This window comes from Numenius arquata, chromosome 18 (assembly GCF_964106895.1).
Source record: "Numenius arquata chromosome 18, bNumArq3.hap1.1, whole genome shotgun sequence".
Lineage (NCBI taxonomy): Eukaryota > Metazoa > Chordata > Aves > Charadriiformes > Scolopacidae > Numenius > Numenius arquata.
In genome coordinates, this window is record NC_133593.1 from 12,100,393 (window position 1) to 12,113,076 (window position 12,684).

A 12,684-nucleotide genomic window follows, 5' to 3' on the forward strand; every position below is an offset into this window, starting at 1 on the left:
AACAGAACCGAACCCGAGAAACCTGGGGGCTGGGGACGGGCAGGAGGGACCCCGAGAGGGGCAGTGCCATGCACAGGGATCTGCAGAATCAGTTATTGCATCAGCAAAACCAAGCCAAAATAAACCCCCCAAAAAACCATCCAAACAGAACATTGTCCACCATTAAAATAACAAAAAACATTTTTTTTTTGACATAGCTATAAAAATCAAGTCATTTATAAAACTGCAACAAATGAAGTCTGGTTGTGTATTCTTTTTCCTTTTATTAGACAGGACAGAGAATTTCCTTAAAATGCCATAACAAGTCACAGTGATTTTAGATGGTTTTTTGAAATGTAATATATTGACGGGAAATACCTTTAACATGGTTTAACTTTTTTTTTTTTTCTTGTACCCTGGTCCACCAAACCATCTATCTGAAAGTTTCTTGTTTAGAGAGGACACTCTGTCTTCTTCCTCCAAAAATGAATTTTGTCTAATAATCCTGCAAAATAATCAACCTTACAAAAGGCCTTCTTCAAATGTTATATTTATATATATATGTATATACATATATATACACACACATACACACATATATATAAATATAGACTTCTATGATTTTTTTTCCCATTCTACGCAATGTCTCAATAAAGAGATCAGCAATTTTTATTCTACAAAGAAGCAACACATAAAAGGGGAAAATTAAAAGTCTTAAGAACATCATATCCATATTTCACTGATTACACATAAAAGGAAAAAAAATCACCATGAACAACTGTCTTTGAAGTTTCTTTTCTTGGATTAGCAAAATTCAAGTGCGGAGAGGCCCCGTCTCTGGCTGCCGGCGGGGGGTGGGTGACCGGGTGGCTGAGGACAGCCCGGCCCCACATCCCACCGCTCGGCCTTTCCCGCACCTCCCTCCCGCCGAGCCGGACCTGGTTGGAATGTATGGAGTTTAGGAAAGGTTCCCGACAACGACCTCGCCCTCGGGCGATCCCCTCTAGGCCAGCTTCAGCGTGCTCACTGGGAAGGAGGGCATGGTTACCATAGTCACCGGGTTTAGGACCGTCTGCCCGACTAACTGCGGGTGATGGACAACTTGGGTTCCTACAGCGGGCTTGGCCATCACCGCCTGCTGGCCAAGGTTTGTGGTTCCATTCACTTGCTGGTGCGAGATGGTGTGGGCGATGTGGCTCACCACGGGCTGGCTGACGGCCACGGGCTGAGGGTAGATGGGCAGCTGCTGGCCCAGGTGGGCCATGTGGTTGATGGTGGCAGGGTGCACAGTGATGTGGCCGATGGGCTGAGCAGCAGTGGTCAGTTGCACGGGGCTGGACGTGGAAGGTGCAATGTGAGCGATGTGCTTGGTCTGTGGACCCTGAATGACGTGGTTGACAGTCTGAATGACCGAAGCGTGGGTAGTGGCGGTGTGGGCAATAACAGTCGATTGCACTGTGGAAGCCGCCACGATGTGAGTCTGTGCGGGGACGATGGCGGGCGGCTGGACCAGTGCTTGTGTCTGGATGGGAGGCTGGGCGTGGGCTGGTTTCTGCTGGATGGAGAGGTGCTGGGGCAGAACCGCCGGGTGGTGGGAAGCAGCGTTGGAAGGGACGGCTTTCAGGAGCTCTGGGTGCTGGCGCTGCGTTAGTTTTGGTAATGAGTTCACTGGCCTGTCATCTTCCATGTCTTCATCCATGTTGTCTTCACCCTCTGGAAAAAACGAAAGGAAGAAACTCCCATAAAAAAAGAAAGCAGAGCACGGATGGGACTGACCGGCCTCCCTAACAGGCAGCACAGGCGGAAGAGACAACAGCAGGAGGAGTCACTGAGCTATGGGTAGATGGCTCGGCTCTGCACAGCACAGCATGGCTCAGCTGGGCTCGGCCCGGCACGGCTCGGCTGGGCTCGGCACAGCAGGGCATGGCAGGCTCCACCGAGCCCCGATGGGGCAGCAAACCCCTCTCTTCCTGGCTTGTGGGCCAAGGACCCGGTGCCAGGCAGGCGAGATGAGCTCAAAGCCCCAGTTCAAGAGGAGGAGAGATCTGGCCAGGCAGGGAAGGGAAGCAAGGCCAGCAGAGGCACACGGAGCACAGCTGGACTGAACTCCCAACAGGCTGAAGAGGGCTCCTTCTGGGAAGAGGAACAGGGTTTCCTTTCCTGTCCAGTTGTTCCACTGATCGATACCACCCCGTCTGCTCCCAGAGCAGGAAGGAAACAGCCAGGGAGAAACACAGCTGCAGGTTTCTCGTCTGGTTCTGGAAAACGGACTCTCGTCCAGCCCAGGAACTAAGAAAGCAGCGCAGGAACATGCTGACCCTGCGGAGATCGAGAAGATGAGCAGGGCACCTTGCACTGCTGGCTCTAAAGGCAGCTGTGCAGTAGAGATTAAAAATCTCTGAAGATACAGAAGCAGCAGGAAAACCAGAGCAGACCCTTCCCTTTTGCAAGCTCTGAGGTCAGTAGTAGCTTGAAGCGATCCCTTTCAGCAGAAGCCACTGGAGAGGTGAGCGGCTGACGCTCCTATTGACAAAGCACTCCTGCTCTCAGCTTCCATCAGCCTACACTCGGTGTCTGCGAGTACAATCAAAGGTGATGAGCCTGATACGAGCCTGATACAAGCCTGAATGAACCAGAAAACTCAGGTTTTCCCTTCCTGGACCCCGCTGTATCATCCGCCTGGAGTGCCAAGAGCAAGCGCTGTCACGATTCGGGCTGTCACTGACTGCTACAGCCTCCTCATCTCTGGAGAGCAAAGCACTGTACATCCACGGACTGCCTACTCCTGCTGCACATCACTAGTAGGGAGAGAAGCATGCACTCTCCTGTCCCACAGAAACTTCTTACTGGGAACAGCACACCAGGTACTCATTAGTATCATTTCATCTTCACTGGGAATCCTTTTCGCACAACAGGAAGGCTCATTAAGTTGTTCAAATGCTCTGGTGGATCCTTCCTGTACCAATTCCTTCCTCTCTACATGGCTGAACGCCCTCCCACATCCACACAAACCCAGCAGGATGCTCAGGCACCACTCAGTTCTAACGTGCAGGGACACGGTTGTACCAGAGGAACACAAAGTTTTGAGATCAGGGAGCTCCATGTGAGGTACCAGCCCACTGAATGTGCAAACCCGCACTCTGTGGCTACCTCAGGTCGATGCACGATTTTCAATTTACTTTACACAAGCGGCAGTGTGTTATTAGGCAACATCAACGATTACAAACCACTTGAAAACCTTTTACTTTATACTAAACGCAAAGAAACTGTGATGGTGCTAACTGAAGATCCTCCCCACCTCTATGTAAGTGTGTCAGTGACGTGCAGTGTTACAAGAGAAAAATGATGGGTACCTGATGCTGTGGAGGTAGATGCCTGGTCATCCTCTGGCTGAACTGTCTGTCGAATGATTCTGTCAATCTCCAAGATGTCCATCCACTGGCTCAACTCATTCTTCAGCTCTGCCAGTCGCTGCTGGGTAGCAATCTTCTCTCTCGCCAGCCGCTCCATCTCATGTTCGTATTCTTTTTCCTTCCTCTTTAAAGTCTAAAGACAGAGGGAAGAAAAAGGAATATAAGGAGGACAAAGACAAGTATAATCTACACTAACCTGGTCGCTCCCATGTCCATAGCTCGGGTTTTTTATTACAAGTTATGCTGGTGTAAAATGTGTTCAGAAACAGTTACACCTTTCAAATTCAAGCAGAAAGGGAAAGGACAAGAGCTGGCCACGAAAATCTGAAGCATTACTTTGGCTTCTGCCTTCTGAAGGAAAACTGATGAGCTTCCAAACTGAAATGCTTAACCATGTCAGCTGTGAGTCCCTCCATCTCCAGGGGTAAGTTCAAAGCCTAGAACTCTCCTATGGTGTTTTCACTACATCCATCTATTCCCAAACATCCCTGGGGAAAGGAAGCAGCTACAGACAGTGCTCCTGCACAGCAACTGCCTGCTGGTCCACGGCTTGAGAAAGATGGAAAATCTCCCCCAGCCTCACACAGACAGAAACCCTGTGCAGAAAACTCTGCTCTTATGCGGGAAGATAAAGCCATAGATATATTGAAGTATTTCAAAGACAAAGCGTGTAGGAAGAGATAGGATCTTTTACTATACCAACCGATAGTAGTTGGGGAAGAAAGACAAGCTGCAGACACACAAGCCCCAATAGGTCTACACAAAACCACGGTGCATTTCCAGATCCAGCACCTAAATCCTGGAGAGAGAGGGAACTTTTACATGGTCAGAAGAAAAGAAAAAGCCCAAGTACTAATTAGTTTTGGAGCAACACACAGCACACCAAGAGCTCCTGACCTAGCAAAGGTGGCTCAGAGCAGCAACACCCGCATCAGTGGGAAATCCTCAGGTCAAATGCGAAGGAACAGTGTATGTCCTGCTCTTCTGCCAAAGCCCACTCAGCCCTGGAGTTCTGATACATTCATCAGTAGGGGATGGAGGAGATGCTGCATCAGTCAGCACAGCACATAAAAGTGCCAAACACTACCCAGCGCTATTAATGGGAAATATAAACCACATAGATCTGATGGGGATCAATTACTGAGCAGTGCAGCAGAGAAACGACAGCTGATTTTCATAGAAGGTACTGGTTTATGAGATTTTAAGGCAGTAGTGCAGCACCGAACAGTACCAGGAGAGAAAACCTGTCCCCCAGCCTGGGTCAGCACGTACTATAAGCATAAGAGAGACAAAATAAGTGAAATCTGCAAAACCATGTATAGCCTATTTTCTAAAGTTAAGTTTCACCACTGGGAATCTAAATCACATACAGGGTTCTGAAAACACCAGCTCCACAGACCTCCACCGAGCCGGCACGGACACTCTTCCTCACCCACTGCCGGCAGACACTGAATTTAAAAGCAAATCTCACACTTCGCAGAGCAGCCGAGGATCAGACTCATGATCTCCTGAACACGTGCTCTTTAGTTCCCTCTCAGGTTCTCCAGGACAACTGCAATCAGAACCTGACCTCATGCGTTTCAATGGTTCTGCTGCTCTTTTATCTCAAAAGTTAGCCAGGAATAACTTTAAATCCTGTTCAGCCAGGCCTTTAATTCAGCCTAAGGCAACACAATGACGAGGGTAGCTCCTGTCTTCTTAGAGAAAGAAAAATGGAATAAAAAAAAAGGTACCTTTGTCCTGATAACAACAAAAAAAGGAAGTATTTTTAAAATAGCTGAACAACGTGTATTAGGAGGGCACAATCATTCCAGACGTGTAAAGGGAGACAACTCCTCTCCACTAGGCTTGTGCTTTGCCTATTCCAGCACTGACTTTGCAGCCAGACTTCAAATGTTGTTGTTAAAACCCTCTGCCCTCCTGCCTTCTGTATCTGCTGCAACTTCGGGTTGGGAGGTGCTACGAGAGAATGAAAATCTGTGTGATCTCAAAGTTTACCTGACTTTGAATTATCTGAATGTGGAACAATTACAGAAAAAAAAACCCAAAAGCAGTTGAGTTTCCTTCTGATCGGCAGCGATGCGTTTCATGAGTTCCACACCTAACCCAGGCTCCTGCTGTCATGGGCTTAGTCCCTGGCAAGGACAGGAATCTACTACAAAGCCTACACTGACCCCAGGGAGCTGGGGGGCAGACCCTGCGCCCCCCCTCCTTCCTCCTGGTTCTCTGTTCCGCACTCACAGCCAAAGCCGGCGAGACTTGATCTGAGCACAGCCCACGTGTACCGAAGGCGGCAGCGTGATTTCCCCCAGCTCAACAGACGCACAACTCCCCCCCCGAGACTGCTCTTTTCCAAGTAACAACCTCAGCACAGACTCTCCTCCTTCCGCCTGTGCAGCGATGACTGCAGGATTTCTTTTTTTAACGCTAAGGAATTGGAAGCCCGGGTTGCCCAGGCAACTTTTACTCCGTAGTGTAAGGGAACTACGGCAAGAATCGCAACCGATTTATTTTTCACTTCTATGCACTTGCAAAAATTCCACAAGAGCATCACTTCAAAGAGCCAGTGAGTCCTGACCCTGATGTGGGGGGAGCTGAGCTACCGCAAGAAGAAACCATGGATTTCCCCTCATTTTCAGCTGAATCTACCCATGGCTTTTGGCAGCTGGGAGGTTTTGCAAATGAGCTGCTGGCTCTGGTGAAAACGAGCTGATCATTTCACTCCAAACATTTACAGTTCTCGGAGTTTAACTCCTAACCCATGTGAAATGGGGAGCTGAGGCCAAATCAAGTGCACAGTGATCATTCCTGCAGGGATCGATATCCCTGCAAGAACAATTCTGAATGCCAAAGTTGTATTTAAAAGGTGCTTTAACCACACGGCCACACACTTCAGCATGTGTGTAATATAAAGTACAAGAGTGGTCACGGGGAAAACACGTCTGATTCTGCAGCTGTGAACGAGTCCTTCCGCTGGGGAAGGCAGAGGGGCAGGGGCCGGGGACACAGCTCCAACGGACCCTCTCCAGCGCAGGTGGGATCGGTGACAGGGAGCAAGGGCAGTGGTGAAGAGTCCCTTCACCTTCTATTTAAACAGCAGAGACCACATTAAAATCTCTATGTGGGTTTGCTTTTGCTCCCCGCGAGTATCTGATTTTCCTCCTTTACACGTAGCTGTCAGCTTCAAAGCAGCCTTTACCCACGTGGATTGTTAAAGCCGGACCAGCACAGCCGCAGTGACGGCAAACACCCGATGCAATGCCAGCTGTAACCTTCCGCTCCTTTGTGCCTGTTCTTCTCGCTGTTTCTTTGGTTCTTGTGTGCACCCCACTTGCCGTTATTTGGTAAACAAACAGATACAAACTACTGTTGTTGCTGCGCAGCAACAGTTATTTGTCAGTGTGAGGAATTTTCCATTTTATAGCCGGCTGTAATTAAATTGCTTCTTCTTATGTCAAGGTTGAAAATAATGCCCCCGATGCTTTCTCTGCGCTTACCTCAAGGATAATGCTGGTCCTGTAGTTGGCATTAGCGAGGTTTAAAAGGTCTTATTCAAAAGCTCCCCTTACAAACATTGTATTAACAATTTCAAAACACACTTTCTATTACGAGCTTTTCCAAAAGCGTATTTCAGCTGTTACGTTCTATTACACGGCGTTCACTGATTAAAAATTCCTCATCAATGAGTAATCATGAAAGTGACTTGCAATTTTGAACCAGATTCTTTAACTCTTTGCTCCTGGGACAGCAGCTGCTGCAGCAAACCAGGAGCTGCCGGGCCAGGGAGGTCCCCGAGCACCAATCCCACCAGCGGGACCTCCACGCCATTCCCACCCTGGCTTTCCGCTGCCGTATGGAGTTTTGATTCCTACATATAATAGGGAAAAAAGCTAGATCCTAAGAAAAAGATCTTATCCTTGTAGGGACTGCCGTGCTGCAGCGTGTCTACAGCATCACTGCTCCACCAGCCTGTCTCCATGAATGTTGGAACCAGACACATCAGCAGACAGAAGGGTGCTGAGGAACCTGCAGCCCCCAAACAGCCCAAGGCCCAGGACTCTGTTGGCAGAGGTGCCCTGCTCTCCTGCAGCACTTTGGAGTTGTGCACTAGTCACATCAATTTGGACACTCCTACTTCCAACCTTGCTAAATTTTCTAAGAAGTTCTTCAGGTGTGACGAACAGTTTGTTTCAAGCCCAGAATCTAGAGAAATCGCTTGCCTCAACCCAACCCGACCTGCTGCGACGAAGAGCCCACGAAAGCAGGAACCCTGAGAGTCGGGTCCCCCAAGGTGTCGGGCTGGTGTCCCCAGCGAGTGTGGGCACCAGCAGCGGCTGCTGGCACTAGCAAAGGTGATGGCACCCACCACAGCATGGCTGCAAAGGACCCGTTCCTGCACCCGGGACCTGCTGGACCCGAGCTCCTGCCGATGCCACCAGGCCCCTCGCTCAGCAGAAAGCAGCACCGGGAAGAATCCGGCCACCAGCAGAGGTGACAGTGGTCCTCTCCTTCTGCTTGTGTGAAACCCCGGCTGGTTGCCAGGGGAACCAAAGCCATGGTTTCCATGGTAACTGCTTCATTCAGCCAGCTCTTGGAGATGAAATCCCGCAGTGGTGCCGGATGCGCCTGCCTGGTACCACCGATGGGGAAATACAGGTCACGGCACAACAGTACCCCCGCAGTGGCTGACAGCACTGCCGCACAGCTCCCCACAAGTGCCGCCCCACTGCCATCACCACGCACTGCTACACCCGGACAAAAGTACCACCGCAGTGTCTCCATCGGGTCTCCTGAGCCCTGGCTCAGTACAGGGTCATGGTCTTGCTTTCCCCAGGTACAGTGAGACCTTGAGGGGCTGGACCCAAAGTTGGGAGGTGTTAATGGGGAGCACTGAGTGCTGGGGGACGCGTGGGCAGGGTCCTGCAGCCACCGTCCTCAGAGCATCCAGAGACATGGCAGCGTGTCTCGAGGGAGGAGAGGAGCAGAACTAGGACTTCAGGCTGCCACTGCTTGCACAGCGATTTCAGCCTCCTAAGCTCCCAAAGCTCCCACCTCGTACGAGCAGCAACACCAAAATAAAACTTGCGAAGTGAAAAAGAGACCATCCCACGCCACTCATGGGTCTCATCACCAGCAGCAAGCAGCAGGTCGACCCAACCCAGGCACAGCGGCCACCCTGCACGTCCTTCGAAGGAGAGGAGGAGACCTACAGTGCAGGGTCTGCCCACGGGTCTCTGGGACCCGATGGGTCTCTTGCCAGCAGCCTCCTCACCTGGCTCCCGCTGCGAGGGAAGAGAGGAGGATCCACACAGAAATACTTCACAGCACAGGAAATCTGCCTGGAGCAGAGAAATCATGGGAAAATGGGAACACACATTGTTATTTACATTTATTACTTGCACATTGGTAGGACTTAAGACTCCTGATAAAAAAAAAAAATAAAAGACATTGGGCTGTAATCTCTGGAAGAAAACCACAGCTGAACCAGGGCCATCTGCACTGGCCTTGCAGTCCAAGAGGACCCGGCGTCCTGGAGCACCGCGCTCTGGACAAGTACAGACAGTTCTAGGGTAGAAGGGACGAAGAATCCAAATCAGGACAAAGAATACATTCAAAAAAAAAAAAAAAAAGCAGCAAATGAGTGGAACACACAGCACAAGCCAACCAGGGAAAGGCACAGCTGTGCCCAGGTCCCATCACCAAACCCCTGCTGCTGCCTTCTACCAGTTTAGCAGATCTGTTTTATTCCTTGATATGATTTTTACGGTTAAGGGAAATCCAATGTTGAAAAAAAAAAGTATTATTTGCAATGACTAAGTGTTAAGTTTGGCTGTCTGTTTTCCTTTTTTTTTTTTTTTTTAATAATCTCTGTCATTCAGGAAATAAGTGAGATATTTTCAATGATGCCAAGGGGTTCTGGATGCCCAAAATACCCCAAAAGACTGTAGTGTTTGTTACTCGGAGAATTGGGAACCGTATCTCTGGTACAACTGTAACAATTTTCTGCAAGCAAAAATAAAGCGTGCTGCATTTCAATGAGCAATTATTGTTAACGACACGAGTGCTGGGTGTGGGACCCTGGCAAGCCCTTCCCAAGCCCACGAGGTGACGCACAGAGAGCAGCTCCGGAGGGACACAAGCCGTTTCTCCTCTGAGCTGCAGCCGGAGCTCTCACTGCGAGAGATGAGGAGGGGATTAATATGGAGACATGTTATCTCTACACAGACTTGCTGCAGCATTCTTGTGTTTTTCTTGGAGGCCTCTCACAGCAGCCACTGTGGGAGACAATGCAAAGTTTTGGACAGGTCCTGGGTCCGGCGCCCCCTTTGTTCATATTTCTACAAATCTGGCTCAGGCAAGGGGCAGATGATGGTGGTCCCAACAACCATGAGCTCCAACAGAACCACCCTCCCCAGCAGAAGAGGACCTCCCCCCGGCAAACACGCCACGGCAGCGGGTCTGGGAGGTCCTGGTGACTCGCAGAAGGATGCCACCACCCCTCTGCCCTGTTTCTCCATCCCTGTAAGGAGGTCAGTGCCGGTTACTCACATCCTGACGGCTCCACCTATGGCCCACGGAGCAGATCTGGGTCTGGGTCACCAGAGGATTTCTCTCCACCTTCCTCCCTCGTTGTTACGGCCAGGGCAGCCGTGGGAGGATGTAAAACCCCATTGCTAAATACAAACCGACTCCGTGCACCTGAGTGACAATCTTTGCTCAGGGGCTGCAGGCACCAGCTGGCAGTGAGCTGCGGTGCCCACCGTGCCCGCACAGCACCAGCACTCAGACCCCCTGCCACCGCCCACGAAGGTGGTCCCACGGCTGAAGCCCCTCTGCACGGTACAGCATGTCCCGCTGGGATGAGACACTGCTTTAGGGCAGGTACAGTCCCATGAAATGCGTAAATATGAAGTGACAGGAAGGTGCCAGCTGCTGGGGACAATGAGCTCTGAATCACGACAAACACTACTCCAAGAGAGCAGAATACAGCAAGGATCGAGCAGCTTTCTGCAAACCCACTCAACCTGCGCAACACTAACATCACTGCAGAACGTTTGCGGAATGAAATCAATCTTCTTTTAGAGATACTTTCCTCTCAAAGATCTCAGCCCTTTGGGAGGAGGAGCAAAATAAAAGTTATTCTTTCTAATGCCGCAGGAAACTGCAGAGTCACCCTCGGGGAGCTAGTTCCTGTTCTCCTGAAATACAAACAGAGCGAATGATCAGGTCCCTGCCCAACAGATGGCACCCAACTCACACCTACTTTGCACAGGTCACCCGCCATCCACCTTCCTCTTTCAACCAGAGCCGTAACTCTGGAAGACATGATTTTCCCTTAGTGCTGTCTCAAGATGATCCGAGCAGCTTCGTTATGCAGATCAAGATGTATCTCAGCACGACAGCACCAACAGTCCCTGCTTGACACCCTCATAATCAGACTGTATTTTCTCCCATGGGTGCTATACTGGCTGTCCCTGAATGAACAGTCGGTCACCAAGAGGGATTTAAGACAACAGTAGGAATTACACAGTGAAAGGGGTGGCCTAAACGTAAACTTGGTATAGTATTTTAACTCATAATGACACAAAAGCTAAGTAAGACAGCTAAAAGAAAAAGAAACTGGAAAAGAAGAAAATCCATTTTTTCTGGTTTATGTGACGCAGGTGTCACCAGCCTGCGCGGAAGCGGCTCCACCAGGTCCCCCGGCTTCCCCCGGCCCGTGGGTCTTGCCCCAGGGAGAGGGAAGAGGGAGAAGTCCCAGCCACACAGAAAAGCGTTCAGGTGAAACCACAGCGATGGGCAGGGCCAGTCCAAGGCACAGGCAGGATCAGAGCCACTATTAATTTTTGATAAATAACAACAGAGACAGGGAGTCTTGTAAAATCTTACTCATATTTCCACGTCCTCCAAAGCGTGTTCTATCAGCATTTCTATCACATCAGAGTAACACCGACACGACAACAGGAGATGAAGCTGATACCGGCTTCCTGCTGCTGTACGACAGTTTCAAAATCCCCCTCATTTATAAATTTTTAGTTTACAATGTCTAGCGAGGCTGCCACCGGCATCTGCCACTGCACAGCGCTGGGTAACGTGGGCTGAACTCTGCTGCTCTGCAGCTCACACAGTGATTATTGTTTCTTGCAATTGTTTGTTTGCAATTTTAATAGGTCAGTAACGCCTTCACTGTAATTTTAAAGAGTAACAACACGCACCTTTGCTACTGCTACCGAGAACAGGAATCCAAACTACCCTCGTAACTTGTGCCACGGGGCCTGTCAGGCTCTCAGGGAAGAGCAAAAACACCAAACCAAAGAGTTTTGACGTCAGCAGGGTTCTGCCTGCCCTTTCCACACTCCGTGTGTGAGTCACAAGTGAGACACTGTTTAAAAAAAAATAAATAAAAAATCGCCATCCCTTTTGGCAAAGGTTAAGAAACAGCTTCCGCGCACTCAACAGGGTTCAAATACTGGGCATTTTTAAGCAGTTTATTGCATGACAAGTTTTGTGGCCTCTGCTGCCAATAAAAGCCACCGGCTGCTCTCCGGATGGAGCCCCCCCTCCACCGGGGAGGGACGGCAGAGAGTTTGGGTTCAGGCAGCAACCCGGGAGCTGCATCAGTTCCGCTGGATGTGCCAGCTCGAGCACTGAACTCTCCGATTTGAGATGGGAATCCCACGTTTCTTCCACTCAACGACCCTGCAAGTCACCAAAGGGAAACAACGTCAGCGGTCCCGGGCTGCTGGAAGCCATGGATGCACGAAGCAGCAGGACTGCGGCTGGCCCCGACTGGCACCCTGAGAGCCAAGGGGCTGGGAGCTCCCTCAGCACCCCCCAGTGTTTCGGGCTGAGCACCCCATCTCCTGTACGGATGCAGCCTGATGTCGTGCCTCTGAAGCGAAAATCAATTCTTCAGTGATTCCGTTAAGGGCAGGAACCAGACCCTGCTCGTGCTGTGCGTGAAGAGCTCCCACTGACTCCAGTTCCAGACCAGCCCGACATCCTGACTCTTACCCAGTTCGTGTTTTTAAGCAGGTTCCAACCTGCTTTACTTCACTAAACACTATTTTTTAAAGGCCTTATTTCTCTCTTTCTGAAATCTACAGATGACATCATGCTGCAGGACCACAGCCTTTATTATTGCTGGAAGCCTTTATTATTGGCGATGAAATTCAGGCTAATTAGCCAAGATGGAATCAATTGATCAGGTCAGGTAAACAACATGCAGAAGCCCTGCTTGGCATGTGAGTGCTGTTCACATGGAGGGGACACCGAACGCACAAATGGACCC

General features: G+C 50.1%; 1 protein-coding gene across 1 annotated transcript in view; it reads right to left on the bottom strand.

Moving 5' to 3' along the window:
* Nucleotides 1-267: 267 nt before the first annotated feature.
* Nucleotides 268-12,684, bottom strand: part of MNT (MAX network transcriptional repressor) — a 36,671-nt gene continuing 24,254 nt past the window's right edge. Inside the window, exons 5-6 of the mRNA XM_074160774.1 lie at nucleotides 3,333-3,525; nucleotides 268-1,692 (exon numbers count right to left, since the gene is read on the bottom strand). Coding sequence (XP_074016875.1) covers nucleotides 983-1,692; nucleotides 3,333-3,525 — 903 coding nt within the window. The 3' untranslated portion in view covers nucleotides 268-982. The remainder of the gene's footprint in view (nucleotides 1,693-3,332; nucleotides 3,526-12,684) is intronic.